Here is a 26,570-nt window from a genome sequence, read left to right as displayed (position 1 = left end):
GTTCAAGGTGTCTGAACTACCCTGTGTGTGTCTCATATGCTGCTGGCTCAGTCCTGTGCTTGGCAGAAACTGGAGGCAGTGATACCTGTGAAATATATTAAAGATGACAAAATAGATTGTGAAGAATGTATGTACTTTTCTAGATACTATAGTATTTTATAATTTTTAACATGCATCTCCTGAATCTGTACATTTGATGATACTCATTTTGGATTTGTACATGTGAAAAAACAAAATCCAGTGCCAACTCTGAATGTGACTAAAGTTTCATGTATAACATATCCTTTCACTATCATTAATAGGAAGTAGTAAGGTAAGCAAAAGCTGTTTGTTCACTGTTTTGAATTTCACCCAGCTAGAAAAATCAGTCCCGTGACGCTCAAAATAAACATCTCATTTACTTTTTAGGTTTCTGAATTTCTCTCTGAAATCCTCTTGTCAAGTGTGTGTCAATAAATACATGTTCCAACCATAATATAGATATTTTGGTTTTGTGTACTTGCATTTCTATGCTGCTTTTGTGAATTAGAGAAGAAAGGCAATAAAATTCAACTCCTTTCCTCAGAAAACCCTTTAATCAGTTTAAGTAAAATATTTTTTCCTTCTTTTAGCAACCCTGGGGCCAGCACATTTCTAAGGTGAGTACCTCTTTGGAAAGCATACTGAAAACAAGTAGTTTTTAAAAGGGAAAAGTTCTTCTGTGTGCCCTTAACAGAAAATGTTCCAGAGTTTGTCAAGTCATATATTAACAAAAATGCTCCTGATTACTGTATTACAGCTTGCTGTTGTTGCTGAGCACATAGTATTGTAAAAAAGGTGTGACCTTAGAAGCAGGTCCCACTCTGGATTCATAAAAGCAAAGCCCAAGTACCACGACCTTTGAGGCCACAGGGCTTGCTGTATATAAGGACTAGTGAGGCAGGTGAATGCTCTTTTCAGTACCAGGGCTCTGAGACACCAGGGAAATACCTGATCTCTCACCAGGTGCCAGAGAGAAGGTCTGTGAGCTTTTAATTCCCAATCCAGTCTCCTACCCAGTCTTCTACCCTGTTCTTTCCTCTGTGCTAGGAACTCCTTTTGGTAGTGCCAGGGGCTCCAGATGTATAAAAACACAACTACAGGGAAAGTCCTTCTGCTGTGGCTGTGGAGAAGGGATGCAGCAAGTTCAGGGTCAAACCTGCTCTCCATCCCCTCTCTCTCCCTCCCTGTTCCTGTACTGAAGCTGCTCCTGGTACCAGGGAAGCGAACCTGTTCTCTTTCTGCCCTCAGTTGCTCATCTCACGCCCTGTCTCATTCCAGCAGGAGAATTGGTGCAGTTGTGAAGTGGATTGGGTGAGGAGACTGACCCACACCAGACCAGAACATTTTTCCCTGGTGCTGAATGGAGCGGTTTCCCAGATGGGGTTCTCTGTTCTGACCAGAGGTTGAGTGCAGGGACACAAGTGGGGGGAGTGGGCTGGGTGCTGGATTGCTGGTTTTACAGCTGTGTCGGAGTAAGTCAGCTAAAAATATTTGTGCAACTGCGGCCTCAGACTCTCTTCCAGGAAAAGTTTCCCTGGAAATGCTGCTTTGATTTGGGTAGGAGGACAACTTATGTGTGGGCCATTTTTTTCTGAAACAGGAGTTTTCCTTTGGTGGTTCGCAGTGCTCACTTCTATCAAAAACGATAATGACATTAAAAGTAGACCAAAAGGGTAGATTTAGGGGGGGGGGGGTGGGGGGGAAGTCTTATGCTATTTAGTCTTTTTCAGGTTAATTTTTCTTAGTTTGCCATGTTTCTAAACAGGACCATTCATCCCAGTGGACTTCTGCCTGGCGATCGATACAGAGGACCCTTCTCATGGCTTTCAGCAACAAAGAAAAACCTGCCTACTTGCCATGCGTATCTGAAGGTTGGTTGACTAGAGTCAAAATTACTTATTTAATATATATAGGTCACTCACTTACTATTAGAGGCCTGCTATTTATTTTCTGTCTGCTTGACTATTCAAAAATATGTGGTTCTTTCGTTCTTTTGTTCTTTCTCCTCATAATATATTTTTGGAGGTCTACCTTTTCCATTTGCTGCCTTGAAAGTAAAAGAACAAACCTGTCTAATCTTTACTTTGTTACTGTTGTGGCAGTTGACACAATTGCTGTGGTTTTGACGGGGGTGGGAGGAGGGAAGAAAAAAAAAAAGGGGGGAAAGACAACAGCCACATCTCTGATTCTGTTTTTCCGCAGAAAAGCCCCAGTTACCCTAAGACAATGTTCGGCCTCAAAGGCGAACCCTGGTGTTTCTGGTCGCTGAGGTGAGCGAGGTGAGCTTACCCACAAAGGAGCAGGGCACCGCATTAACACCCAGCGACGAAAGGTGCGGTGGAAGATACGAAAATCCTGTTTCGAGGATTTGGGATTTTTAATTGTTGCCGTTATTACTTATTTATTTAGTCATCCCTGTGGGCAGCGGACGGGCCGACGGGCGATGCATCGTTGCGGGGCCCGCCGTGCCTGGGCGAGCGAGGCGGGCGCTGCCCCTTGGCGGGGAGGGGGTCCCGGTGGGCTCCGGCTCTGCCCTGCCGCTGCCCGGCCGTGGCCGCCGGCACCCGCCGTGACCCTGGCAGAGCCGTGCTCCAGCCGCCTCGGCGTGGGGAGGCTGTGCTGCACTTGGGAAATGCAGCAGCGATCGCTCCCTCCCTCCCTCCCTGCCCGGGGGGGTGAAGTGCGAGGCAGCGGGAGGAGCCGTGCGTGTGTGTGTGTGTGTGTCTGTGTGTGTGTGCGAGCAACGCCGTGGCCGCCGTGTTTCCTGGTGCCTGCTCCCTGACCCCAGTGGCAGCCCCGATCACTGCACCGCGCCCGCCCTCGCCGCCGCCCCGCAGCCGCTCCCGCAGCCGGACCCGGAGCCGGACCCAGGGCCGCCGCCGCCGCCGGGCGCCGCCGCGGGGTCGGGCGCAGGCTCTGCCCCGGCCGCGCCCCCGCAGACCCATGGAGCGGCCCCGCTGCCCGCGCTGAAGGCATCCCCGACCCGTCCGCAGCGGCAGCCGGCGGAGGGAAGGTGAGCGGCCCCGGGCCGGTGTCGGGAGCAGGGGTGCACGGCGGGGGCAGCGGCGCACAAAGCGGCGGGTTAGAGGTGCCGTGTCATGGGCGAGAGCGGCGGGGGGGGGCGGGCAGGAGCTCCGGCGGCGGCGCCGGGTCCAGCCTCCCGCGAACAATAATGAGGATAAACCCGGCCGCCCGCGCTCCCGCCGCCCCCGGCGTGACCGCCCGAGCCCGCCGGGTTGGGTCGGGTCGGGTCGGGTCGGGTCGTGTCGGTGCGGCGGCAGCTGCGCTTCCCCGCAGCCGAGGCGGCGGTGTCGGCGGCGCTGAGCGAGGCTGCCCTGCCCTGCTCCCCAGGCCGTGCCCCCGCTGCCCTCCGCCGCTGCCCGGCCGGGCGCGGAGGCGGCTGGGGGCCGGCGGCGCCGGGGGCGGCCCGGGGGCGGGGGCGGTGTGCGGGGCCGGCGCGGGGTCGGGGCGGGGGGGCGCGGCGGCGGGGCCGGGAGGGTAGGCCGGGGAGCATTGTGCTGGCCGGGGCCAGCGGTCGGGAGGCAGCCGGCGGGCGCAGCGCCGAGCAGCCCGGCGGGCGCGGGGCCGGGGCTGCCGGCGCGGAGGGAGCCGGGGATGGGGGCGAGGTGGGGGAGACGTGCCGCAAAAGTAAGGAGGGAAAGGCGGGTCGGTTCGGCGTTCCCCGGCGGAGTTGCCCCTCGCCCTTTCGCCGGCGAAGAAGCCGCTCTGAAACCCTGATTCCGGAGGCCTCAGACGCTTGGAACCTTTGGAGGGGTTGGGGGCGCGGTGCGGGGGTCGGCACCGCCGGAATAAAAAGCAGCGGGCATCACTCGCCCGGCCCCGCCGCGCTCGCCCGCGCCTGCCGTGGAGTTCATGGCATCCCTCCCCCGAGCATCCTCCCCCCCCGCCTCCACAACCATTTCGGTCCGTGGCAACTGCGGGGACGGGGGCGACGCGAACTTTGTGCGGCGCGGCACGTAGGGCGCAGACAGGGCAGAAATGCCCCCCGGTGCCGCGGGGCGGGGGCAGGGCAGGGGGCGCGGGGCGGGGGCTGCGGCACACGCCGGGACGGGGCCGCGCCGGAGCCATTGGCCACCCGGAGCCATCAATCACCGGAGGGCGAGCCCGGCGCCCCGCGGGGCCGCGGCCGGGGCGGCCCGGGAGCTGGCGGCGGGCGGAGGTGGGGAGCGGCCGGAGCCCAGGTACCGGGGGTCGGCGAGGGGAAACGGGGTGGGGGAGTGTCGGGGTCCGGCCCCCCCCCCCCCCCCTCCCCCCCGCCTCGCTGCCTCTGCCGGACTCGATGGGGAGCTGGAGCCCGGAGTTGTCCGCAAACTGCAGCGCAGCATCTCGGGGAGCGTGGGGCCGCTGCCGGTCCCCGCGGGGCCGGGGAGCGCACCGTGAGTGCCGGGAGCACCGGGGGCTGAGGCGCGGCCCCGGGAGGGTGCAGCGTGCCGCGTCGGAGTAACAGCGCCGGGATAGTGGATGTATCAACAGAAGGTGTTGACACGGGGTTAACCCTTCCCAGCTCCTGTCTTTCGGCGTTATCTGCTGCAGCCCGAGCCCAGCTAGAGGCAAATTTTTGAAATTCAGATGAGGAAGGCGTAAATATTTTATTTGGGGAAATGGGTTTTTCGCGTGCCTTCGCGTGCATGTACGTACGCAGAGCTCGTGTGAGTGGCTCTCTGTGCAATGTAACGTTACATTGAAAATTACTTACCTGTGCAGATTTCCTGGCAGTTTTTTGACAGGGCGGCTGCGTACAGGTTTACAATTAGCTGCACATAAGTTTGGGTCAGCCCTGTTCTGGAAAAGTGCCGGTTTATACCTGTAACACTGAGCAAATGTGTACAATGGCACATCTCCTGTCTTGCTGCCGCTACAAATACACGCTGGAAAAAGATAACAGCCTGTATCTGGGAAAATGCAACATGCAGAAAAAATCGTCATATAGGTTTTTAATATAGTCATTCTTATTTAAAATTGCCTCGAAAGGCGTGGAAGATACTACACGTTGTGTTACTTGATAGAGGGGAAAATCCAACTTTTATTTTTTTGTACTTATCTCCTGTGTGTAACCTTCAAGCAGTGCTCATAGTTGGAGAAAGAAGAATGGTAGTGATTCGAAGAAGTATTTTTTTTAATTTTTTTTTTTTTTTTTTAAATCTTGGGCCTAAGATACATTTGTTTTAAAGTTTTGAAGTGTTCAGCTTCTTTCTTCTATTTTCTTCAGAGACATTCACAGTAAAGAAGGTAATGATTAGATACTTCTGATAGTTGAGCTGTAGTCCTCTATGGAGTATGGAATAGAAATTAAGGGAATTGACACAGAAGCCAGCTTCAAAATATTTTTTTTTTTTTTATCCCCAGTCTGGCATTTGTTGTTGAATTTCATTTTAAAAGGATGCTTTGTTCAGCTTTGTCGCAATTTAAGTAGAGATTTATTTTTAAGATTAAAGATTAGAACAATGGGAAGCAATTGCAGCTTATACACTTATCATCTTACTGAGAGTCAACTTAAAAGTATTTAATACAGCTATTTAAGTGTCCTCTTGTCATTTGTTTTGTGCCAGTTAGTTGTAATTTCTTTCTGTAACTTGACCTGTTACAAACATTGTAAAAAATGCCTATTATCTTTATGTATAATTCATTCTCATGAACAAATTAGATTTTTCTTCCATGAGTGAACTATAATATGAAATTTAATGTTCTGACCTTTCTTGTGCTGGATTGCTGAAAACAGTGTCATTTAGCTTTTCTGAAAGCCCACGCATAATTTTTGTTGTTGGTTTAATGTATTGTTTTATATTGTTGCTTTTAATTGCGGAAAAAAAATTACATCACATGTTATTTTCACACTACTTCTTAATATATGCAGGCTCTAAAGTTCTTGCAGTGTAAAAGAAAAACTCAATTTTTTTTTTTTTTTTTTCCCTGGGAGCTCTGATGGCCAGCATTCTCGTTAATGACAGTAATTTTTTCTGGCAGGAAGGTGTTTTCATTTGTATTTACTTTTCAGTACAGGGCAATTATGCTGCTCTGCGTTGCGCACTCTTCGTAGTTTCTATCTCAAAAGAACTGTGGTGCTTGGAACACGACTGCAGTTTGAAGCAGGTGTTGTGTTTTACTGTTATGCAAAATAACACTGAAATATAATTGTAAAGGAAATTCTGGAAACAGCTGCAAACTTGGCGTGGTAACCACTACGTTACGTGAGCAGTTGTTGCGGCATCTTACATTGCATCTAACACAGCAAAGATTTGATTCAGCAAAGCTCACCATACTTATTTTTGCTGCTGAGACCTTGTTGTCACAAGAGAGGTCCGCTAGGTCTCACAGGGGAAGACCAGACCGTAACCACAGTTACAATGCTGTACCATCTCTAGTGACAGCTTCTAAATTGGTGCTTTACGCTTTAGTTTCTTTTTCTTTTTCTTTTTTCCCCCTTTCTTTCTTTTAATATACCTTTTTCCTTCCAATGCTAAAGAAGATGAAGGATAGAATCCAGTTGCTGGAATGAAGGTTGCAGAATGTCTCAACCCAACTAACATATGGAAGCCTACACAGGCCTGAGGTGGTAAAATAGTAAAATAAATGGCCTATAGCAGGCCATCTGCCATTTGCAGAGTGTTTTCATCATGCTTCATGCCAAACTGGAAATTAGTCTTTGTATTAAAAATATATTTTGAATGCAAATCAAAGATTTCAAATGCTTAGTGTTACACATGGCAAACACATTTCTATCTGGGAGCTAGAGAAGTCCAGGAAAATTGCGCTGGAAAAATACTGCTTAGTTTGATGCTCAGGGCTCAAGTCATTCTCTTCTCTTTCCCATCTCTTTGTCTTCCCAGGAAGGCACTGATTTACTTTTGTAAAATGCACTCCAGATATGAGAAGTCCACTCTTGCATGTGGCAGCGAAAGGGAGGAATATCAATGGGTTTTGAGTGGCGTGATCTCATCGAAGTCCTTGCAGCTAGTGCAGCGTGTCCCAGCTGAGGATCTGCCTCATAAAGAGTTACTCATCTTGAAAGTACTCTTCGAACATCAGCTGATCAATTTTCAGAGTCCCTCTGTAAAAAAGGCAGCTGAGGTATCCTCAGTTTATTGACTGAAGAAATCGAAGCTTAGATTTTGCGCAAGAAACTCAGAGGAGCGTGTTTGGGAGGTTTCTGACGCTTGGGTTGTGCTAATATTACGGTACACGTCAAGTCCTAATGCAGAATATGTTTAAGAGCACTCTGAAGAAGCAAAAGATAGGGGTGCATAGAGAGGGAAGAGCCTGTTTCTTTCATCTTATGCAGAAATATTTATGCGCAAAATCGCGCTTAAGTCGGATAAATCATTATTGTCTGGTAACAGTGAATCCAAACCAGTGCTAGTGAGCTATAATATGGATATTTTGTTAACATTGCCTAGATACTCGCCTTTCTCTGGACGCATAAGTGCCTTGATTCAAAGGTATTTGGGCATATCTTTTGCTATGCAATTGTAACATGTTCTTTACGTCAGTTTCTTCTAAGTCTCCCAGTTAGTGTTCTAAAGCTACAGCAGTGCCTTGAAAACAAGGCATTTGTGGAAAGTCATTTGTCCTTCAGGAAGCTGGGTCCACTTGTGAGTTTTCGTGGTTGCAATTAACACAAGATGCTGTTTAAAATACAGGATATGAAATGGGGAGTATTTAACTGGAGGTTTCCACGCAGATATTTTATTCCCCCTTCCCCCACCCCCTGAAGATAAAGCCTTACTTTAAGCATTCATCCTTTGGATGTGTCTAATGATGATGGAATTGGATGATGAGGTAATTAAAAGAAAAAAAAGTGAATAGTAATGCGTAGAGAGGGGTGATGGGTACAACAAGAATATAGAAAAAGATCTCAAATCTGAATGGAAATGAGAGCATAGAGTGTCTGTGTGTGCTTACATCTCATGGCTTATAGCAGCGTGTGCTGTGTTTCTCTCCTGGGCAGAGGTCACGGAGTTGATGCCGAGCTGCTGGCAATCAGGAGCTGCCCGGACCACAATGCCCTACCCTGCCCCTGGCCTTGGCAAGTTGTGAGCTGCTCATGTCCATAAGGAGGAAGGATGGCTCATGGAATTCCTTCACAAGGCAAAGTTACCATAACGGTGGATGAGTACAGCTCCAACCCAACGCAGGCGTTTACACACTACAACATCAATCAGAGCCGGTTCCAGCCTCCACACGTGCATATGTGAGTATTCCCGACCTGCACGCCTGCTGTGTGCCTGCCGTGTGCCTGCTTGTTCCTGACACCCTGGACTGCTGCTCCAGGAGTGGGTTGAAAACCGGGAAATTAGCTTAGCTAAAAGGCAAAATGGTTCTCAGGTTTCTCACCCGATGTGTCTGAGGGCGCAGAAGCCGAGCTCCATCCTCTCCTGGAGGTGGCCGTGTGCCAGGCTCCGTGCCACCACCTCGGTGGAACTCCCGTGTTCTCAAGCTTGTCACTTTACTGATCTCCCTTTAACTCGCCTGAGGGACCCATTGCTTTAAGATTTAAGCTCCCTTCCCCCAGCGCTTACACTCGGCTGTGAAATAGGTCTAATTGGGACTAATTGTCCCCCCGATCAGTGAATCCTTTGTCCTCCTGGTTGCGAGTGGAATGTGGAATGCGGCACACGTTCCACTCGCAACCTGCCGCACAAAGGAGTCGGGGGCTGCCCCGTAGTTCCTCCCGAGAACTGCAAATCCTCTCTTTTAAACAACAGCCCTGACCCGAATCAACGAAACCATGGGAAGTGGGGAGCTGGAGGTTCCTTCCCTCGCCTCGTTATTCCTGGGTATTGTGGCGCCCAGGGCCGGCACCTAGGTACAATGGGCTGCTTGCTTAGCAAAGAGCTAAGTACCAGTTTCAACTCTGAATTTCCTTCCCATTGTTTAGTGGGGTTTGATCTTTATCTGTTATTTATGTGGAGGTTCTTTTTCTCTGAGCATTAATAGACTGAAAAGCACGTGAAACTAAAACAAAGCCGACATCTCTTGACATCCTGCAAGCCATTGTTAGGCAGGATTTTGAACCATGTCACACTATTGAATTTGATAAGGATTTTGCATAATAAGGGAGGAAAGTTGTATGGTACTTCATTGCATTTTTGTTATGTAGAAGCCTGCCGGAAGAGTCACAATGTAGGAGTTCAGCACCTTCTAATAGGATTTCATGTGGTTACAATGTTCCTAAAGGCAACTTTAGGAAGGATGCTGAAAAGTGTCTGTCGTGCGTTCACTTTTCAAGGTGAAAAACTTTCCATTAATTACGTTTGATTTATTACTACCACGATGATGTAACTTTGATTTTAGAAACATTTCCATGTCTTGATTTTCTTTTCAGACCTTTCCTCAGCAAATTTCTGTTGTGTGTTTTGCACTACAGGCTGTGCTTCTGACATTAAGTATAAATTTTATTGAGAAAATGAATTCAAAGCAAACAAAAGAGAATCAGAAAGCTGTTTTAAAGAACCCCTTCCTATTGACATTGACTTCAGTGGGAGTTGAATTTAGGACTAAGTGTAGTGTTCCACACTGTAAAAATTGTTCATGCTTTGTTTAAAAATCTCCCAAACAGACAGGCGCTCCTCTAAGGGATAGTATATCTCTTACATGATACTAACTTGATGGGTTTCTTGAAGGATAGTTATTTGGAAAAACTGTGTAGTTGAAATAAGACCTGAAACTTCAAAGTACAGTACAGTGACGGTATTTAAAATAATTTTCAACTTAAATACTGCAACTTTCCTAAAATCAGAAAATTGGTTTCAGCGGAGGGTGTGTCACATGAAAGGGAGATCAAAATTTTGAAAAATTAGAAATTAGTCTCAGATTCACAGTGGAAGAAGAGACAGAAATGTTCAAGTGCAGGAGGTGAGTTCAGGTATAGGTCTGGATAGCAAATGATAGAAAACCTGTTGGGAAAGAAAAGAGGGGATCCTACCAGGTGGGTAGAGGAAAGCAAGGAAGTGAAGATATGAGTGTGCTGAGGGTTTGTGTGATGTATGAACAGTAGAACTGTTTCTGGGGAGGGGAGACTGGATTATGTGGTAGCTTCAGATGGAGTCTTTATTTGTCTTCTTAATGTATTGTAATGGAAATTTTGTGTGTTTATCTGAAAGAGGTTGTCATCAGGTGAGGAGTCTTAAGAGAAAATTGGTAAAAGCAGTATTAACAAAGAAACTAGGCTCTATTTACCCTGTTAGTTTTTACTACTGTTAGTAGTACCCTGTTTTTACTCTGTTAGTGCCACATTGCTGCAGCTGTCAGGATTGATTTGATTTGGTTTTACAGTCTGCTTTTCTTTGTTGCTGTCTTTTAAAGTAATGCACGTGTGTGGTTTGCTAGTTTCTTTTTGTTTGTTTTGTTTTGGTTTTTCTTTTTTTTTTTTTTTCCCCTAAGAGGGAGTTGGAAGAGGCTTTATTCTCTAGTGAGATATTTATTTTGAAAATCATGGGATGAAGAGAAATTAGTAAAGCAACATGGGATGCAAGTTTTGTGACATGTATGTGAATAGCAGGGCAATCTCTTGCTGCAGCACCCTGGAGCATGCCATAATTCAGTAGCTGGGTGCAGCTTAAGGGCAGTGTTCTTTGCCAAAGGAAGTATTGTTTTTAGAAGTAATTTCTTGATGGATATGCATCTTCATGTGCAAAGGGGAGAACTGGTTTCTTGGCCTACTCTGAGCCATGTACAAGGTCCTGTGTCCTTTGGGCCTCACCGATTTCATACAGAGTAAAGGAGAGCCCATGGGATATCACCAGGATAAATCTGGTGACTAAGGCGCTACTGGCAGTACTTAGCCTGTTCACATGTCTTGGCCTTTTTCTCACGCTTTTATTTTGTGCCTTTCATGTAGTTCAATCAGCTGGGATAGAGTTCTCTTATCTTTATATGTATTTTTATACCAGTACTCCTTAGTCAATTTGTTTAAGCATACTGTCAGATAAACAACAGTGTGTTTATTACAACTCTCTTTGCTTGGACTGGCAACAACAGCAGTTTTGTCAGTATAACTTTTGAATCAGTTTGTCCAGCCATTTTATTTTAGTTCATTTAATTTCATTTCTCTGCTAATAAATGTTTGAACACGTATCCTAAAGGCAATTTTTGCTGCAGAGTTGTTTTGCACAAAGGGATGTAATTTTAAATATTATTTTGTCATCTTGAAGTGATTCCACCCACAGGTTTCACTTACTTTCTGACTTATAAAGTGTTTGTATTTGAATGCTTTGTCCAATTAATGTTTACTTTCAGTTAGTTTTAATTAACTGCATCATCTTAGTTCCTCACTTTCAAGGGCAGCTGCAAAATAATAAATAACAACTATTATATGCTTCCCTGTGCTTGATGTTGATTATTATTCTTTTGAAAGTTTTCCTTCTTTCAGTTTTTTTGTCAAGAATTGTGACTTAAAGAGGGAAGTGCTTCTTGTTCCTTAGGTGTATATGTGTGTGATGCAGGGTTTTTTGGGGGGTTTTTGTTTATTTGATTTTTTGTTTTTTAAAACCAAACCAGCTTTTAAGCCTGTTGAGACTTTGAAATATTCTGTATGAGGCTGCTAGCAGTGGTACCAACAATACCAGTGAGCAGCAGTAGGAAGCAGCCTGGGGACAAATTCAAATGAAAAACTACTTCCTTAGGTTTTAACCAGACAGAAAAATCTTCCTGCTTAGTACAACACTCCATTTACTTGGAGGGGAGGAAAAAAAAAAGAGAAGAGTGAACTAAACCTTGTGTATCTGTTATGGAAAATGCCCCTTTGGACAGGCCTGCCTGGTGAGGATGAGGGAGTTTTGTGAAGATAAAACATCTGAGCTGCTACAGGCTGAACCTTTTAAAGGAGTCCTTTAGGTTTCCTCTGGTCTCACCAGCATGGCTTGTTGCCTTGTTTTTAGGGCAGTTTGAATGCATGTTGACACTTGGTTATGGTTTAAATCCAATAGTAAAGGGAGTAAGAAAGTTCTCTAAATAAGTTTATTCATACCTAGAGATACATTTTTCAATCTGTAACAATATAATTTTACTGTCTTTTCTGTACTAGAGCAACCCCCCCATGTGAATACTCTTATTTTCAAACAGAGAGTGTAAGCAGAGTCTTATATTGGTAGAAATATATGTCTGGTTGAATAAAGTATGTAAATGTCTGTGTGTAAATATATATATATAATGATAATAAAATAAAACCACAGCTATTTGATAATAGAAGAAAAAACTCAACTGTGATGAAACCTTACATTGTTAGGACACAGAGATCTTATTAGACTACTAACCTCGACAGAGAGGATCTTGGTGGTTTGTTTTTTTTTTTGGGGGGGTGGGGTTTTGATGGTGGTGGTGCTGCTGTTTGTTTGGTTGGTTTTTTGGGCTTTATAAACTCCCACTGAGTTTAGTGGGAAATAGTGCATTTGATTTGCAGTATTCTCGATTTTTGTTTCATGTAAGGTGTGTGATATTTAGCGGGAGGGGAAAAGAGTTGGCATTAGCAAAATATGAACTCATTTGACATTTACAGAAAAGTGGAGCTGGAGCTGGTACATGTAATATTATTGGTTGAGAGAATAAGAGATTCAGTCTTACACCAGTCAGCTGTACATCGTGTGACTGGCCAGGCTGTTTCTGCTGGTACTGATGTGATGGAGTAGTTTTGCTGGAAATTGTTGCTCTGGCCATTAATAACGCTTTTTTTCTTTCTTTTTTTTTTTTTTTTTTTTTTTTTTTTTTTTTTTTTTTTTGCAAAAACATACAGAACTTACAGGTTTCTTTACACTGCTTATTTTTCCAAATAAGTAAATCAACCAGTACTCTCTGAAACAATCAGGTGACATTCACGCTCTGCTTGTGAAAACTTTGAATGAGTGCACTTGGAACCCAAGCGTTACTTTCTGACACTGGGATTTTTTTTCATGGGCTCATGGCTCACAATCAGCTTACCCTGGTGCAGGTTTAGTCTCCTTTCCCTGGCTGCAACCTCAGTGATGTGCAGCAGTTCCCAGCTTGGTGTGTGAAGAAAAATGAACCTGTTTTTCTTATAGCCAAGAGCAGGAGCCTTTCAGCAGCTGCCCCGAGGCCGCTGAGCTCTCCCTGCAGCCTGGCGAGGCTTCCCTGAATACAGGGAGGGACACAGTGGGATGGGAGCCCTTCAACTGTCCCAGAATAAAGTCCCCCACTGCAGAAGAGGGCCAGAAACTGATTGTGTTTTGTGGTCCTTCTGCCACAGAACAATGGAAGCCGTGTAGCAAAGGTGCCAAATTTAATTGTCATTTAAAAAACTCTTTTACTACTGCCTGTGCATGTCTGTGTATGTGTGAGTGAGGATCTCTGCCATCTTACTGATTTTACATTGTTCAAAGTTACTTGTGCAAAAATGTAAGCAACACGGAAGTTCTAAACTTAAATTTTATGTGTAAAATGAAAATAGCTTTTTAAAGAAGCTACACTTATTTGGGATGCTGGAGTGTGGAGCATAATAAAAGTCATCCTTACATCACCACCTTACAATGGTGATGTAAGGCTCAGGAATCACAGTTCTGTAATTAACATTCAGATTTAGGCCCCTTGTATTGTGTTTATACAGTGCAGTCATCACATGCTAAGCATTCTTGAAAAACTGATTAAATTTCTGACCTTGCTTCTTGTCATTGTAAAAAGGAATAATACCAACCTATCTTTTAAAAAAATGGCCTAACATCCCTGGAAGGCTGATGCTGTAAAAGTGCCAATATTATTATTATTATAAATGTAAGATAGGTTTAACATTTATTTATTTATTTATTTATTTATTTATTTATTTATTGTCACCATTGCCCTATTATTACTCTCTTTCCACATTGCCCTGCCCTAAGACAGAAGCCAGCTCTGGTTTCAATTGGTGACAAATCCTTTCCCTCTTGTGCTAGTGGGACCAGGCTGCCAGAGCAGTCTCTGTGCCCATCAAAATCAATCCATCAGTCCCTCAGTGTGAGGCATCAGCCTTCTGCAGCTCCCACGTGCTGTGTGAATGAGAAAAGCTCTGCCTGGGGGTTACTTGCAGCGCTGCAAGGGGGGAAGGAAGATCCCTGCCACAGGGAAAAGCTTCGGCGCTGAACCTGCTGCTCCCCAGCTGCTCCTTCCTGCCCCTTTGCCACACACTCTGCCACCTCCCCAGCAGCGCTGGCACAGCCTTTGGGGGGCTGCTGGATGGACTGTGACACTGAAACAGTCCAGCTTAGAAATGTCCATGCAGTGCCATGGGGTTTTTGGTTTGCTTGGAATTTTTTTTGTTTGTTTTTGTTTGTTTTTGTTTGGTTTTTTCCCAATGAGCTACTTCCAGTGGTCTCTCTCTCAGTGTAGCCTCACCCGTAGAGGATCACCAGGGCAGGTGGCACAGGGAGCTGGCACTACTGTGCTGATGGATCCACCAGTGGGCAGGGATAGAAGGAAGGGGATATTTGTTCACCTTTCGTGCAAAAATGAGACTGATGAAGATTTTCATTGATGAAAATGTGATGTTAAAACACCTTGTAGAGTCGGTCTGGCTGCTGTTGGTGAACCCTGAGAGGGAGAAAAAATCCATTTTTTGTGCTCATGTGTGTTGGTGGTTTTTTATGCTGTATTAATCATGCAGAGAAACCTTCAGGTAACACTTTATCTGTAAGGCTCCATGTCAGTAGCTGAGGACTATAAAAGGAAATTTTCATTACATGATCTGACTCTAGTGGTCAGTCAGTCATACTGAGACACAGCTGCCTTGCACTTCCATGTTTATGTACAACACACAAATGTCTTCTTACCTTTTGGGAGATATGTGACGGGATCTGACCAGGAATGCTTTTTGCAGCAGTGGCTCCTGCCACAGCAGCTTGTGCTGGAGGGGGGCTGCTCGCTGACGAAGCTGTTTGCTGTGATGTAGTTTGACAAAAAAGATGGATATATGTCTCAATCAGGATGTTGTACTGTCACTGGAAAGCTGTTAATTTCTTTTTTTTTAATATCAGAGCAGTAGGGATATTGTTGTGGAAGCAGTAGGTTCCTGCTTTTATTTAGTGCTTGAAGGGTGAGATACAATCTGTCCTGTGAAACAACTTCTAGGGCATAGATTTCCAAACAGAGTTAATAACTAAATTTGCAGGCCCCACACTGCAAATCCCACTGGAGAATTTTTGGCTCCTGGTTTTCTCCTAGTGGCAGGATGAGGCTGGTCTTCCCTCACAGCAGTGCTGAGGGAGCCTGTTACCTTTGCCTGTGACATATGGCTATTCCAAGGAAAGCGCTGCAGCTACCTATCATACATTCCACTCTTTTCTTTTACAAACCCTTGCTAGAATTTTGTTGGACAAATAAGCAAAAGGAAAGCCCTGTAAACAATGTGAGTTTAGATGTCTGTGTTATATGTTAATTATTATATGCAGCTTGCTTGTGTTTGATGCGAGACTGTTTCAGAAGTGATCAAGTAGTGGTCATGGACATTGATTTTTTGTACTCAGTGTCAGCATGGTAATTTTTTGAGTTTACATTTCTGATCTCGAGCTCCCAGAGGTGGCTTAATTTTGGAGTCAGTTGCCTAACATTGGTATACATGGAAAAATTCAGAAATGGAGGGCTAGTGTGTCTCCCTCTCAAAGGAACACTTCAACAGTTTGGTTTTCAATTCTGTAATATGCCATGATGTAACTCGAGAAAATAAATGCTTTTGGGCACAGCAGAAGTACAGTGAGGCAGGGACATGTCTTTAACACTTGCATCTCTGAACAGTGAGCTTGTAAAGTTACTGCTGGGAAGGCACAGCCCAGCTTGGTGCTGGGATTACCTGCATTCCCTCAAGTGACACGTGCTGGCAGGGGACCGAGGCAGTGCCAGTGCTGGGTAGGAAGTCCCCCTGGTCTTGCATGGGAAAATCATTCCCTTCATAATTCACACCAGGTTTTCCCAAGTCCCTAGAGTGGATTTTCCAGCAAATTGAGAGCTTTGGTCCTTGGAGTAATGACTTCTTGTTTCCAGTGGTTTGAGTCATACTTGGCACATGCGGCTGTAGTTTTATTTCATTTATTTCATTGAGGTTGTTTCTGCTTGCAGAGGGCCTGATAGCGGCTCTCAGGTCTTTTCTGTAATGTAAACGTGCAGAGCAGTGCAAAAGAGGCTGTCTGCATAGATGCATGCATATATTTCACAGCAGGTATTTCGGAAGATAAAAACAGCTTGTTTGGTGGGATTTGGAATTTCAAGTCTTTTCCATTTACTTGCAGTTTTGGTGTTGGCCATTAAGGTCTGCAATTTTTACAGTATTGTAGTATTGTATTGTAGAGGGCAAGTTTTGTGTTACTGTGTGGGTATTTTTAATTAGAAGGAAGCTGTGACTGTATTATGGATTTGTTTAGGCTGGATTATCAACTCCAACTACTAACCTAGCACTGCCAGGTCCACCACAATATAAACCATTACGTTAACTGCTAAAGATACTAAAAAAAAAATCCAGCAAATTGAGATCACATAAAATAAAACAGCGAACACATGTGCATTTAAAACTTTGAAGTCAAACCAATTCTGTCCTGTGGTAAATGAGGCTAGACTCCATTTAATGGTTTTTATTTTGCTGCCTTTTTCGAACAAAAAGTTAGGGTAGGATAATCTTGCACCCAGTAACATTCCTGGAGCAGTACCAAGTGGCTGGAGCAGAAAACGGCGAGTCTGGGTTCCAAAAAATAAAGTTTAGGTACCTGGCCTTGCAGTCACCTTATTTATCTCCTGAAGAGTTGACCATAAAGCTTGGTCATAACCTCGATAAACCTGGAGATTTCTCCCTGCACACGGGCTGTACGTGTCCTGTAGGATCTGCTGCTGCTGGCTGTCACAAAGTGCTGGTGGATGAGCAGCGCTGCTGCTGCTGCTGAAGCTTTCAGAGTGGGGCAGAGAGGATGGCTGGAGAGCAGGATAGCCCATAATCCCCAAATATAGTTGTCCTCTTCGTAACTGAAGGATCAAGCCCATTTTATTTCTCGTGCCAACAGAGTTCACCTGTGTACTCTCCACTGACGGAGAGATGCTTGCCCTTATTTTTACATGCCCTATTTTATACTGGGCATATTTTCTAAATTTAAATCATTATGTTGAGGGGAGGGACAAATAAAATCCCAGCTGTCTCTTGTTTTTACTGAAAGATTATTTAGATTATTGTACTGTGTACTGTCATTCAAGGTTTGTTTTTGTCGCAGGTTGTGAATTTCATATTCCCAGACCCTCTCTTCCTTGCATCCTGGCTGACATTAGGGCTACGGAGATTCTTGTGGATGTTGACAGGGAAGAAAGAGCACCAGAGGCTTCCTTGCAGCAGAGTCTCCACTTACTGTAGTGGGCATTAACTTATATCCAGCACATTAGACTTAAAAGCACACAGCCATTACGTGTAGCGCTCCCTTCCCAGGAGGGCAGCAGATGGAGAGAGGATGGGGGAGGGAAGGAGGAAGGAGTGTGATAGAGGGACTTGATCTGATGTATTTGTAAGCCAGGAAACTTGCTATTTACCACATTTACAATTTCTCTGGGATAAGGAATTGAGTGTAGTGACTGTGAGCGTGAAGGTCAGCACATTACTCCTAAATGTTTGGCTATTGCATCAGTTTATGAGAAGGAAAAGGTGCTAGTCCAGTATATCTTCTCTCCTGTTCCTTTTATATAGGGAGCACAAAGCAAAAAGTCATTACTTTTTAATTACTCTAGGCTTCTTTGTTTCTTAAAGCACATTCGCTTTTGGCCAGCAGTGAGCATTAACAATGGGTTATTTGCTTTCCTGTGAATGGTGAAGTAGCAGTTTTGGGGAAAATAATGCTCAGAATTAAAATTTTGTGTCATCCAGCATATTTAATAAATAGGAGTCTTGTCCTATACTTGTAAAATGCAGTGATTAGTGACAACATTATTAGTTCCAGTGGGACAGGATCTGCCACATAAAAATACCGGATTAAGTGGCTCCCTCAGTTTTAAGCAACAATTCTTTCAAGGACTTATTTTCTCTGGTTGTTAGCAATGTACATATAAGATTATGATAATTGACAGATATTAAAGAAGAGGAAAATTTTGTCTTTGTGGTGTGTTTATTTTGTAAATTTAAAGTCACCCAGGCATTCGCTTTTCCTCTCGGTGGAAAACAGTGAATAAATTAAAATTAAATAAATACACAATTATATATGAAAAACATTATATATAACCCATGTGCAATCTTTGAATTACTTGAAAGTTTTTATATATAATTGTTTCATTTTGATTATATCTCTCTTGACATTAGTTTGATTTTCCATCATCTTGTTTGTTAAACAGGGTTGTTTGCAGCTTTGATGGGAAGACATGTTTGCAAGAAGAATTAATTTTGTTCTGCTCTCAATACCATTCTGTACCTTGAAAGTTTCCACTTGCATACCCTCTTTGGGTTTTTGAGGGAGATTTATGATTCAAATTGTAACTTGTTAGATGTTTTGGTGGTTATTTTAATTGTTTGTATGAAGTTCTTATGACAGTTTTTCCCCTAGAAGTGCATAATGAAACTGCACAAATCAAATGCTGTGGTAGGAGTGCCAAACACCCTCTGAGAATTAAAATGCTGACGGTAATGCTAGGGGTGGTATATGATTTTTTCCCCCCCTTTTTTTATCTCCACTGTGACCTTTGGTGGTGTTCTGCTCAGCTACTCTGCATGGCTGCTTTCTGAGAGTGCTGCTGCCTTAATGGAAGGATCACACACGCTGCTCCTCTCAGAACCTGACACATCATCTTGGCAGCAAAACACAGACCTTGAACACGTGGAGTTTTCATTTGTTGTTGGTTATCTATCGCCAGGAGTTCTGTGCCTTTGAGAAGACAGGTTGGTTTAAAAATGTATGTGTGTAAAATGGAGACTTCATTTCCTTTGAGTGAGGATGGAAAAGAAATCCCTGGTCTCAGAGAATTAAAATGATCTGTATTTAGGGGGATTTTGTTTTGTGTTCTGGCTCATTCATTTTGGATATCATTATTACAGAGCATGTTTTCCTGAAAAGAATCCTTGCATCCAGTTTAGATCACAAAGAGAAATATTAATTGAAGTTGAAAATTAATTTTGGATCACCCAGCTTCCTTGATAGTCCGTTCACACCATCATTTCATACTATTTTCAGTGAGTGTTCCTCACAGAAGCTTTTAATGATGTCATTCTACAGGATGAGAAAGACCTTTGTGAATCATCTCATTCAGTGAAGAGTTAAAAGGTATAAACTGAAACGTGTAGAGCCAGGAAGTTGGTAGGGTTTTTTTATTAATTAGTTCAAAATAAATGGGGTCCTATAGAAGAGTTGGAAGATGGCAATTTTCTGTATATCTGTCTGTGATAGTGCCATTTCCTTGGGTCCAGATACTTATATAATAAAATGCAGGAGGGATGTACTGGAGATTACCAATACAGAATAAATGGAAGTTGGGAAATGTATAAATTATCTCAAATACCCAGAAATAACCAGAGATAAGATGTTGGCTTGAGGTGTAACTCTTAGCAAACCTTGCACCTGCAGCCATATTTACTTTGTTACAATTTTACTGCCTGCATATGTGTTTAAAGACTTTCCTGCCCTAGCATGAAGTACAGCAGTGTGATATATATCACAGTATTGCTGTGGTGGCAGTGTTGGAATCTGTCTCTTGTGTTTGTATGTGTTTTATTATTTTCCTAACAAAAAAGCTTTTAAAATTTTGAACTTCCTGACTTATGCCTTGAAGTTGTTTGCACGGAAGCTTGGCCGTGCTGACCAAGAAGTTGTTTATAGGAATTAAAGCAGAATTCTTTCTTGTTCTTTGTTGATTTTTGTGAGTTTTTTGTTTTGTTTTGTTTTGTTTTTTAAGGCACCAAACAGCTATCAGTGGGGTAGAATTTCTATTTGTTTAGTGTGTTATTAGATAATGAGCTCTAAATGAAAAACCAAGCATCCTGCTATCTGTTGTCTGAGTCATCTAATTCTAAACAACATGCTCTGCATTCATACAGCATAGACAGTGCTGACACGTATGTTCAATGAATTTATGGATTTTTTCCCCCCTCCTCTATTGTCCAAACAGAAAAAAACAGAAATTTAACAGTTAAAATTTTGACTCTGTGATGGTATAACTGAAGTAATATTATGTTTCAGCTGCATGGGGAGCTGCTGGAGTGGTCAACCTTCTGATTTTAGCACCCTCCCAAAAGCCGCAGAAGAAACATTTGAATGGGGCATGAAAAAGTTCCTTGAACTGCCTTAGTTTGCACTTAGTTTTACCTGAATACTTTGACCTGAAGCAGTGATAATCAAGAACCCAGGCATATGGATGGCTCTGTCTGAGAGAAGTATGGAAGAGAGAGTAAAATCTAGGCTGTCACAGGTGGGTGTAGCCCCAGTGACTACACAGGGCACAGCAAAAACATTTTCCTGTTTGCCTTACTTTTGCTGCTGCCTGTGTTTTTGAAATCCATTGCACAGCTACACTTGTGTTTTCTCTGGGGAGCCTTGTGACTGTAGTTTGGATGTGTCTTCTGTAATGTGTGATAGAGCTGCCAATTGACCTGGCAGCTCAAATCAAGTTAGGAGGTCAACTGTACAAAGGAAAAAAGAACCATATTCATTAACCCCCATGTATCTTTTGGTACTTAGTAAAGGTGGTATGGGTAATTACAGAAAAGACTTGAAGCTAAATTGAGACATTTTAGCATGTATTTCCCCCACTGTGAGAATCTGACTTGGCCATGGCGTGGGGGGACACCAGTCCACATGTGCAATTTAAATAGGTCTGCATTTTGCATCATAAATATGCACTGGATGCAGGGGAGAAAACCAGCACGTTCTCTCAGGATGCTGTTGGGGCCAAGCAGAATCTCATTAGGGACAACTTCAAAGATCGGTTCCTCATGTCCATAAAAACAAGTGTAAATTATCTTCTGTGAGCCTGCTGTTAGCAGTTGCACTGTTACATTATGCATGTAGCCTATGCTGCACATAGTATCAACAAACTGCACTAGGTTTCATTAGGGTTTCATTTTTATGCAGGGCATGGCAACTTTGCTATTTGTTGTTGTAGTTGTGGCTAATACAGTATTTGGCTCAAATTTTCCTGCTATATTAGCTTTAGTAGTGACACACTATCTGAAAAAGACTTCTAAGGTTTTACAGTGGGTGTGTTTTTACAGAGGAATGGCATACAGACAGTTCCCTGTATTGACAGCTTTACTTGCTTTCTCATTCTTCTGCTTCCTGCATTTAGTGAGAAGGTGGCTGATCCCAACCCTCTTGGATTGAAACTTGAAGGAGCTTTCAGTGATGCTGCTCTGCAGCACATGACTTAAATGTTTATGAAAATGAAGAAGGTAGAACTTCAATACTGTGTGCTTTCACTGGGCCACTTGCTCCATCATATACATTTGAAAGACCAGTTTGTATTTGTTGTTGGGGAAATGTTTTGAAATGCTGAAATGCAGCCTGTGAATGGAAGTGGTGTGACAAGTTTCTATGGGATCAACATTTTTGAGATTGCCTTCACTGTCCTTGCAGAAACAGTAAGATACCATGGAATATTCTCCTGAACTGAGCTATATTGCTAAAAAGGGTAAAATATTTATTTTTTTTTCTTTTCCTGTGGTATTTTTGCCTTTTTTGTATGGCTTAATCATTGATGAAAGAAAGCATTCACTTGCACACCTAGTCAAAGCTTGCCACTGCCTTCACATGTGCTGTTCCACTCCTGACTGGGCCAGCAATCTGATTTGCACAGTGATTCCACAAAGACATGCACCTTGGGGCTCCTTTTGGCTGCTCCAGCTAAGTTCTGTTGTCACATCGAGCGTGGCTGGTCCAAGCCGCTGTTGTTGAACTCAGGATGCCAAGTGGCGTGTGAAGCAATGGTTTGATGAGAACTCCTTTGCCCTGCTTGTTTGGGGGTGGTGGTGCTGCTAGCTGGGGCAGCCCTCGCTGCTTTGTAGCGCTGTCCTGTTCACCCACGCGTCTGTATTGTACGCGTAGCATCAGCGGGAGTTCAGAGTAATCCCTGGAGTTCGATGCCCGGCTCAGCTCTCCAGCCCCGTTCACCATCTGTCCCTGTACAGTTGTACTGGCACAACAGCCTGAAGCAGGAACTGGGCACAGCAAGAGGGGACTGGGAGCTGCAGAGGTTGGCGCTGTTGCTGAAAGGTGAGGTTATTGATCTGTGTCCCTGCACAGATCGGTGATGGCGCCGTGTTCAACGCGTGGCTGAGAGCAGTTTGGTTGCAAAGGTGCTTCACCAGGCGCAGCTATGGGATGGTTGGTTTGTATCGTCCTGTGGGGTCAGATGGTTTAGAGTTCACTGTGCAGGTGAAGTGCAGGCGTAGAATGAACCCACATGAGACTTCTGTGGGATTTCCCAACAAGACATAAAGAATGTCCCAACGTTTTTCAAGGTTACAAGATTAATATGAGGTAATTTCTACATCCTGAAGGGCCTGAGTGCACCTGTGGGGGGGATTAGTGAGAATTTGAATTTTTGCAGGGCCAGAGCAGCGCTTTTGAAGTGAGACGAGTGCTGAGCTGCCAGCTGTCCCCTGGTGTTGTCACAGTGGTGATGATGCAAGGCATGGGTTGGTGCAGGAATGGGGCAGTGGGGCAGTGTCTGTAGAAGCCCAGAAGGACCGATGTGTTTGTCTCAAACACCCCCAATCAGACGGCTGTGGAGCCAGCCAAGGGTTGTTGGTAATGACTGCCATGGATTGTTGGTGATAACATATTGTGAGAAGAAACAGGATGTGGCTGGAGACAGGGGCCATGTGAAGGTAGGCAGCACTTTTCTGGGACAAATATCCTTGTTCTAGTTCCTGGAGATAAGCACAACACAAATACAGGAATGAGATTCAGAATGGGCATGGACTGTAGGGAGGGAACAAGACTGCCAACCACCCCCAAAGTCCTCCAGCCCATTTCCAGAAAAGTTTGGAAGAACAGACTCCGCATGATAACTAATTTGCATAGAAAACTTGTCTCCAGGATGAAGAAATTTATATAAATCTACAATCTATATAAACCTAACCTATAAGAAGGTAACCCCCCCCAAAGCCTGGGAATGCCGCACAGTGACTCTGGAGCTTGCCCGTGCTGAGGCTTTGGAGGAGCTGTGGGCATGATCCCACTGCGGGTGGAATGAATGGGGCCTTGGACGGGAGAGGATGTCTTCCACCCCTGAAAACCCTAAATCTCCACTTAGAACTTCTGCCTGAGGCTCTCTAGAAGAAAGGGCAGTTAATGTGAGCAGAGGCCAAATGCTTCAGTGCAGGTAGTGTACTTCTAATGTTAATCATGTTAACAGATCTGCCTAAGAATGACACAGATTGTGATGGGAAAGCTTAGAGCCTTGATAGGAAGTAGCCTGATGGAGAAAAAGGATGGAGGCAAAAGTTTTGCTTCTTCCTAGGATTAGGTTTTTTGTTTTGTTTCATGTTTGTTTGATTTTTCACTCTTACAAAAACAGTGAAAAACTTAATTTCTCTAACAAGCATCAAATTCTAGAGCAGAGTTGCCTGAATTTTAATGGAATTTAAAAAGACCAAGTCCTTCAGCTATGTTTTAAAATCTAATGAGCTAAAAAACCTCATTTAACTTTTTTTTTTTTTTTTTAAACAGAAAAGAATTTGACTGAGGAATCAAAACATCCCCATGGTGTATATTTGTTATTTGTTTCTGCATGTGCATCTGTATGTACGTATAGCTGGTGATTACCTGATGCCCAGAGAGAATATTTGAATGCAGTGAGAGCTTTGCTGTTTTTTGGAAGCCTGCTTCCTATTTGCACTCTCTTGACTTGGATTTTAAAGCCTTTAAACCCCCAACAGGGTTTGCTATCTTGCTGAGGAGTGATCAGTTTCATCAGAAGTTCAAGACTGTGTTGGGAGGAAGCCTTCATTTAACATCATTGTTTAGGTCTGGCTCCTTGTCTGCCCCTAGCAGACAATGTTTGAACAGGCGATAAGATAAGAAGTGGCAGTGATAGCCATGCTGCAGGGTTACTGGAAGGGCATGAAGCAGCCTGGCCAGGGGACTTTAGAGGTCTGATTCTTGGTTGTGATGGGTGATTGAAATGTTCTTCTCATGGGGTTGGCAGTTAATGTGGCATTCATGTCAGCGTGTCCCTCAGGAAAAAATGAAGTGGTTGTAGGAAAATAAAGAAAAAGCAGAGTCTGTAAAAGTGGGCAGAGCATAATTTGGTTTTTTGTGTATAGCATGGTCACTTGATGCTCTTATGGTTAAAGTAACTACATGAGACCATGTGAGGATACAGTTTTGTTCAAGAAAGATATAAAAAAAAAAGAAAAAAGCATGGATGGTTAGATGAGATGCTGTGACCGGAAGGTGCGAAGAAGGTTATGAAATACAGCCCCTTAGCACAATTAAGAAACTGCAGCCAGGGCTCTTATTATCTCAGTATATTAAAGATATTTGCTTTACCTTTTTTTCCTTTCTTTGTTCATTTTGTTTGCTTTTAATTTGCCTGTTTAGAAGGCTGTTTCCCATCCAAGCCTAATACCATCTCTACCAGAAGGAGTCATCTGGAAGTTGAACATGCAGTGCAAGATCAAACTGTGTCTGCAAATAGAGAAAACTCTCATTAGACCAAGGAGGTTCTTATTTTTGCCTTAATAGGAGAAAAACCATCCCACTTAACACTTGGGAAAATGGCTGTGTTGATCCAGTATGTGGCTCCTTGCAGAAAGGAGGTGGCCGTGCCCCGGGGCTCCTGTTGCTTCATTTGTGCTCAGACTCAGCTGCCCATCAGATGAGCTGAATCCACTTGTGCAGGGGCCACACAGCTTCCAGGACTAGTCCAAGTCAGCAGCCACACCATGGGAAGGGGCAGGTGGAACCCAGGAGTGCAGGGATCTAGGCCTGGGTCTGCGTGGCTGTTTGTGACTACTCATTTCTAGGCTGTGATGCCCTGAAGTGTTGACTCACAGTGCTGGCTCCAGGCAGCTGTTGGAGCAGCTGCTCTGTGAGTGGGGCTGGGAGGAGGTTTGACTGGGCACATGCCTGGTAATGGCTGGTTGGGAGGATGTGATCAGCCACTTGTCTATAGGCTCCAGATGCAGGTTCTGGGTTAGTGGGAGAGGAAGAAGAAATAGTGGCCTTTACCACTTCTGTGAATGAAATGGATGGTAAAGGCAACCGCCTTGATCGGCTTCCTGGTATCTCCCATGAGTCAGAGCTCGCTGAGACACTCATAAAAGAGAGAATCACACGCTGAGAATCATCGGGGAAAATCCAGGACACAACAGGTCTTGGTGGTTAACACTTTCATCTGTTTTGCTTAGCAGTGTGAAAAATGACAGCTTAGTTTATGAGTTCAGCAACACTTTCCATACTTACTTCAAACTGTAAAAGTGGCTGTACATTGTATTAGTCTCAGAGTGCAGCTCTGACATCTGTTAAACTGGTGGCAGGCCATATGTAATGTCCCGGGGCTGAATTCCCTTTGTACCACACTGCACTGGTCCCTCCACGTATAAGCATGTTCCCATCACTCTTGGACTGGAATTCCATTTTTGCCATCAGGCTAGGAATGGAAGAAGTGAGTGGCACATGTCACAAGTCAGAGACCTTGTTAAATTCCTGTGAGGTTAGATTCCCATCAGAGAGTTGGCTTGCCTGAGCTGGGCGCAGCAAGGCAAACCCCTGCTCACGGATATCTTGTGGCTAGTGGTGCGTACATCTGGCAGGTTGCCTCAAACTGAGACATAGTTCAAAGGCAAGTCTGTAATTTGGGCTATTCTCTGAGCCTGGTTACTTAGCAAAGGTCAAGGGCAGAGCAATTTACTGGATCATGTTTGGTGGAGGGGTGTGCACAGCATGGCTTATAAGGACAGGTACTATGACACAGTGAATGTCTGCGATCTAAGTGATTTTGCTGTTTTGCAAAAAAAATGCACCTGTGCTTGTTTAAATGAAGTTGTACTTGCTGCTCTCTTGGTGGTACACCGTAAAGGGTATGCAGCTATCAAGTCATAGTAACAGCAAAGTATCACTTTGGTGAGAAATGGTCTTTGGGGAGATCGTGATATTTCAGACAAGAAAATGTCATTTGTGTGGGCGAGATGAGAGTAGCTTTCTGGAACTGCATGGTATTCTCTTCATCAGTTGAAGGTGATCGTTATTTAAAAAATCCATCGTGTTATTTGACAAGGAGATGTGGTTCTTGTTCCTGTAGGTGATACCAATGGAAAAAAGCAAGTGTTAGAGATGGTTCCTGAGGCAAAAGTAGTAATTAGTGGAAAGCCTCTGAGCGTGTCACCATTCATTTTCTGTAGCAACGTGCAAGCAGTTGATTTAAAGCAATTGATTTTCCAGAAGGTAGATAGACCAGGGCATTTTAATTCTAGAGAGACATGGGTTTGGCCTTTAGGGGTATAGCAAGTCTCCAGCCTCCACAATCTGCAGAAGATGAAGGAGCTCAAGATTTTATAGGCTGGAGTAAACCAGTAGAGTAGAACTAGATGGAATAATGAATTGCAGAAGGGATTTCTGGAACACACTGGAGTATCTTGCTGGTTTCGCCCTCGAGGGGTG

At 44.4% G+C, this 26,570-nt stretch overlaps 1 protein-coding gene across 3 annotated transcripts in view; it reads left to right on the top strand.

The window, feature by feature from the left end:
* The first annotated feature begins 2,950 nt into the window (after positions 1–2,950).
* Positions 2,951–26,570, top strand: part of MPPED2 (metallophosphoesterase domain containing 2) — a 103,267-nt gene continuing 79,647 nt past the window's right edge. The window contains exons 1-2 of one of the 3 annotated variants that reach the window (XM_040067461.2): positions 2,951–3,034; positions 7,988–8,230. In XM_040067461.2, the coding sequence (XP_039923395.1) occupies positions 8,103–8,230 (128 nt within the window). In that variant the 5' untranslated portion in view covers positions 2,951–3,034; positions 7,988–8,102. Of the gene's footprint in view, positions 3,035–4,157; positions 4,224–6,786; positions 7,111–7,987; positions 8,231–26,570 lie in introns of those variants that run through there. The other 2 variants (XM_040067462.2, XM_040067460.2) reach the window with 2 other exon arrangements.

This window comes from Hirundo rustica, chromosome 6 (assembly GCF_015227805.2).
Source record: "Hirundo rustica isolate bHirRus1 chromosome 6, bHirRus1.pri.v3, whole genome shotgun sequence".
Lineage (NCBI taxonomy): Eukaryota > Metazoa > Chordata > Aves > Passeriformes > Hirundinidae > Hirundo > Hirundo rustica.
The sequence above is the reverse complement of the archived record's forward strand: the minus strand, read 5'-3'. Positions and strand labels throughout refer to the sequence as shown.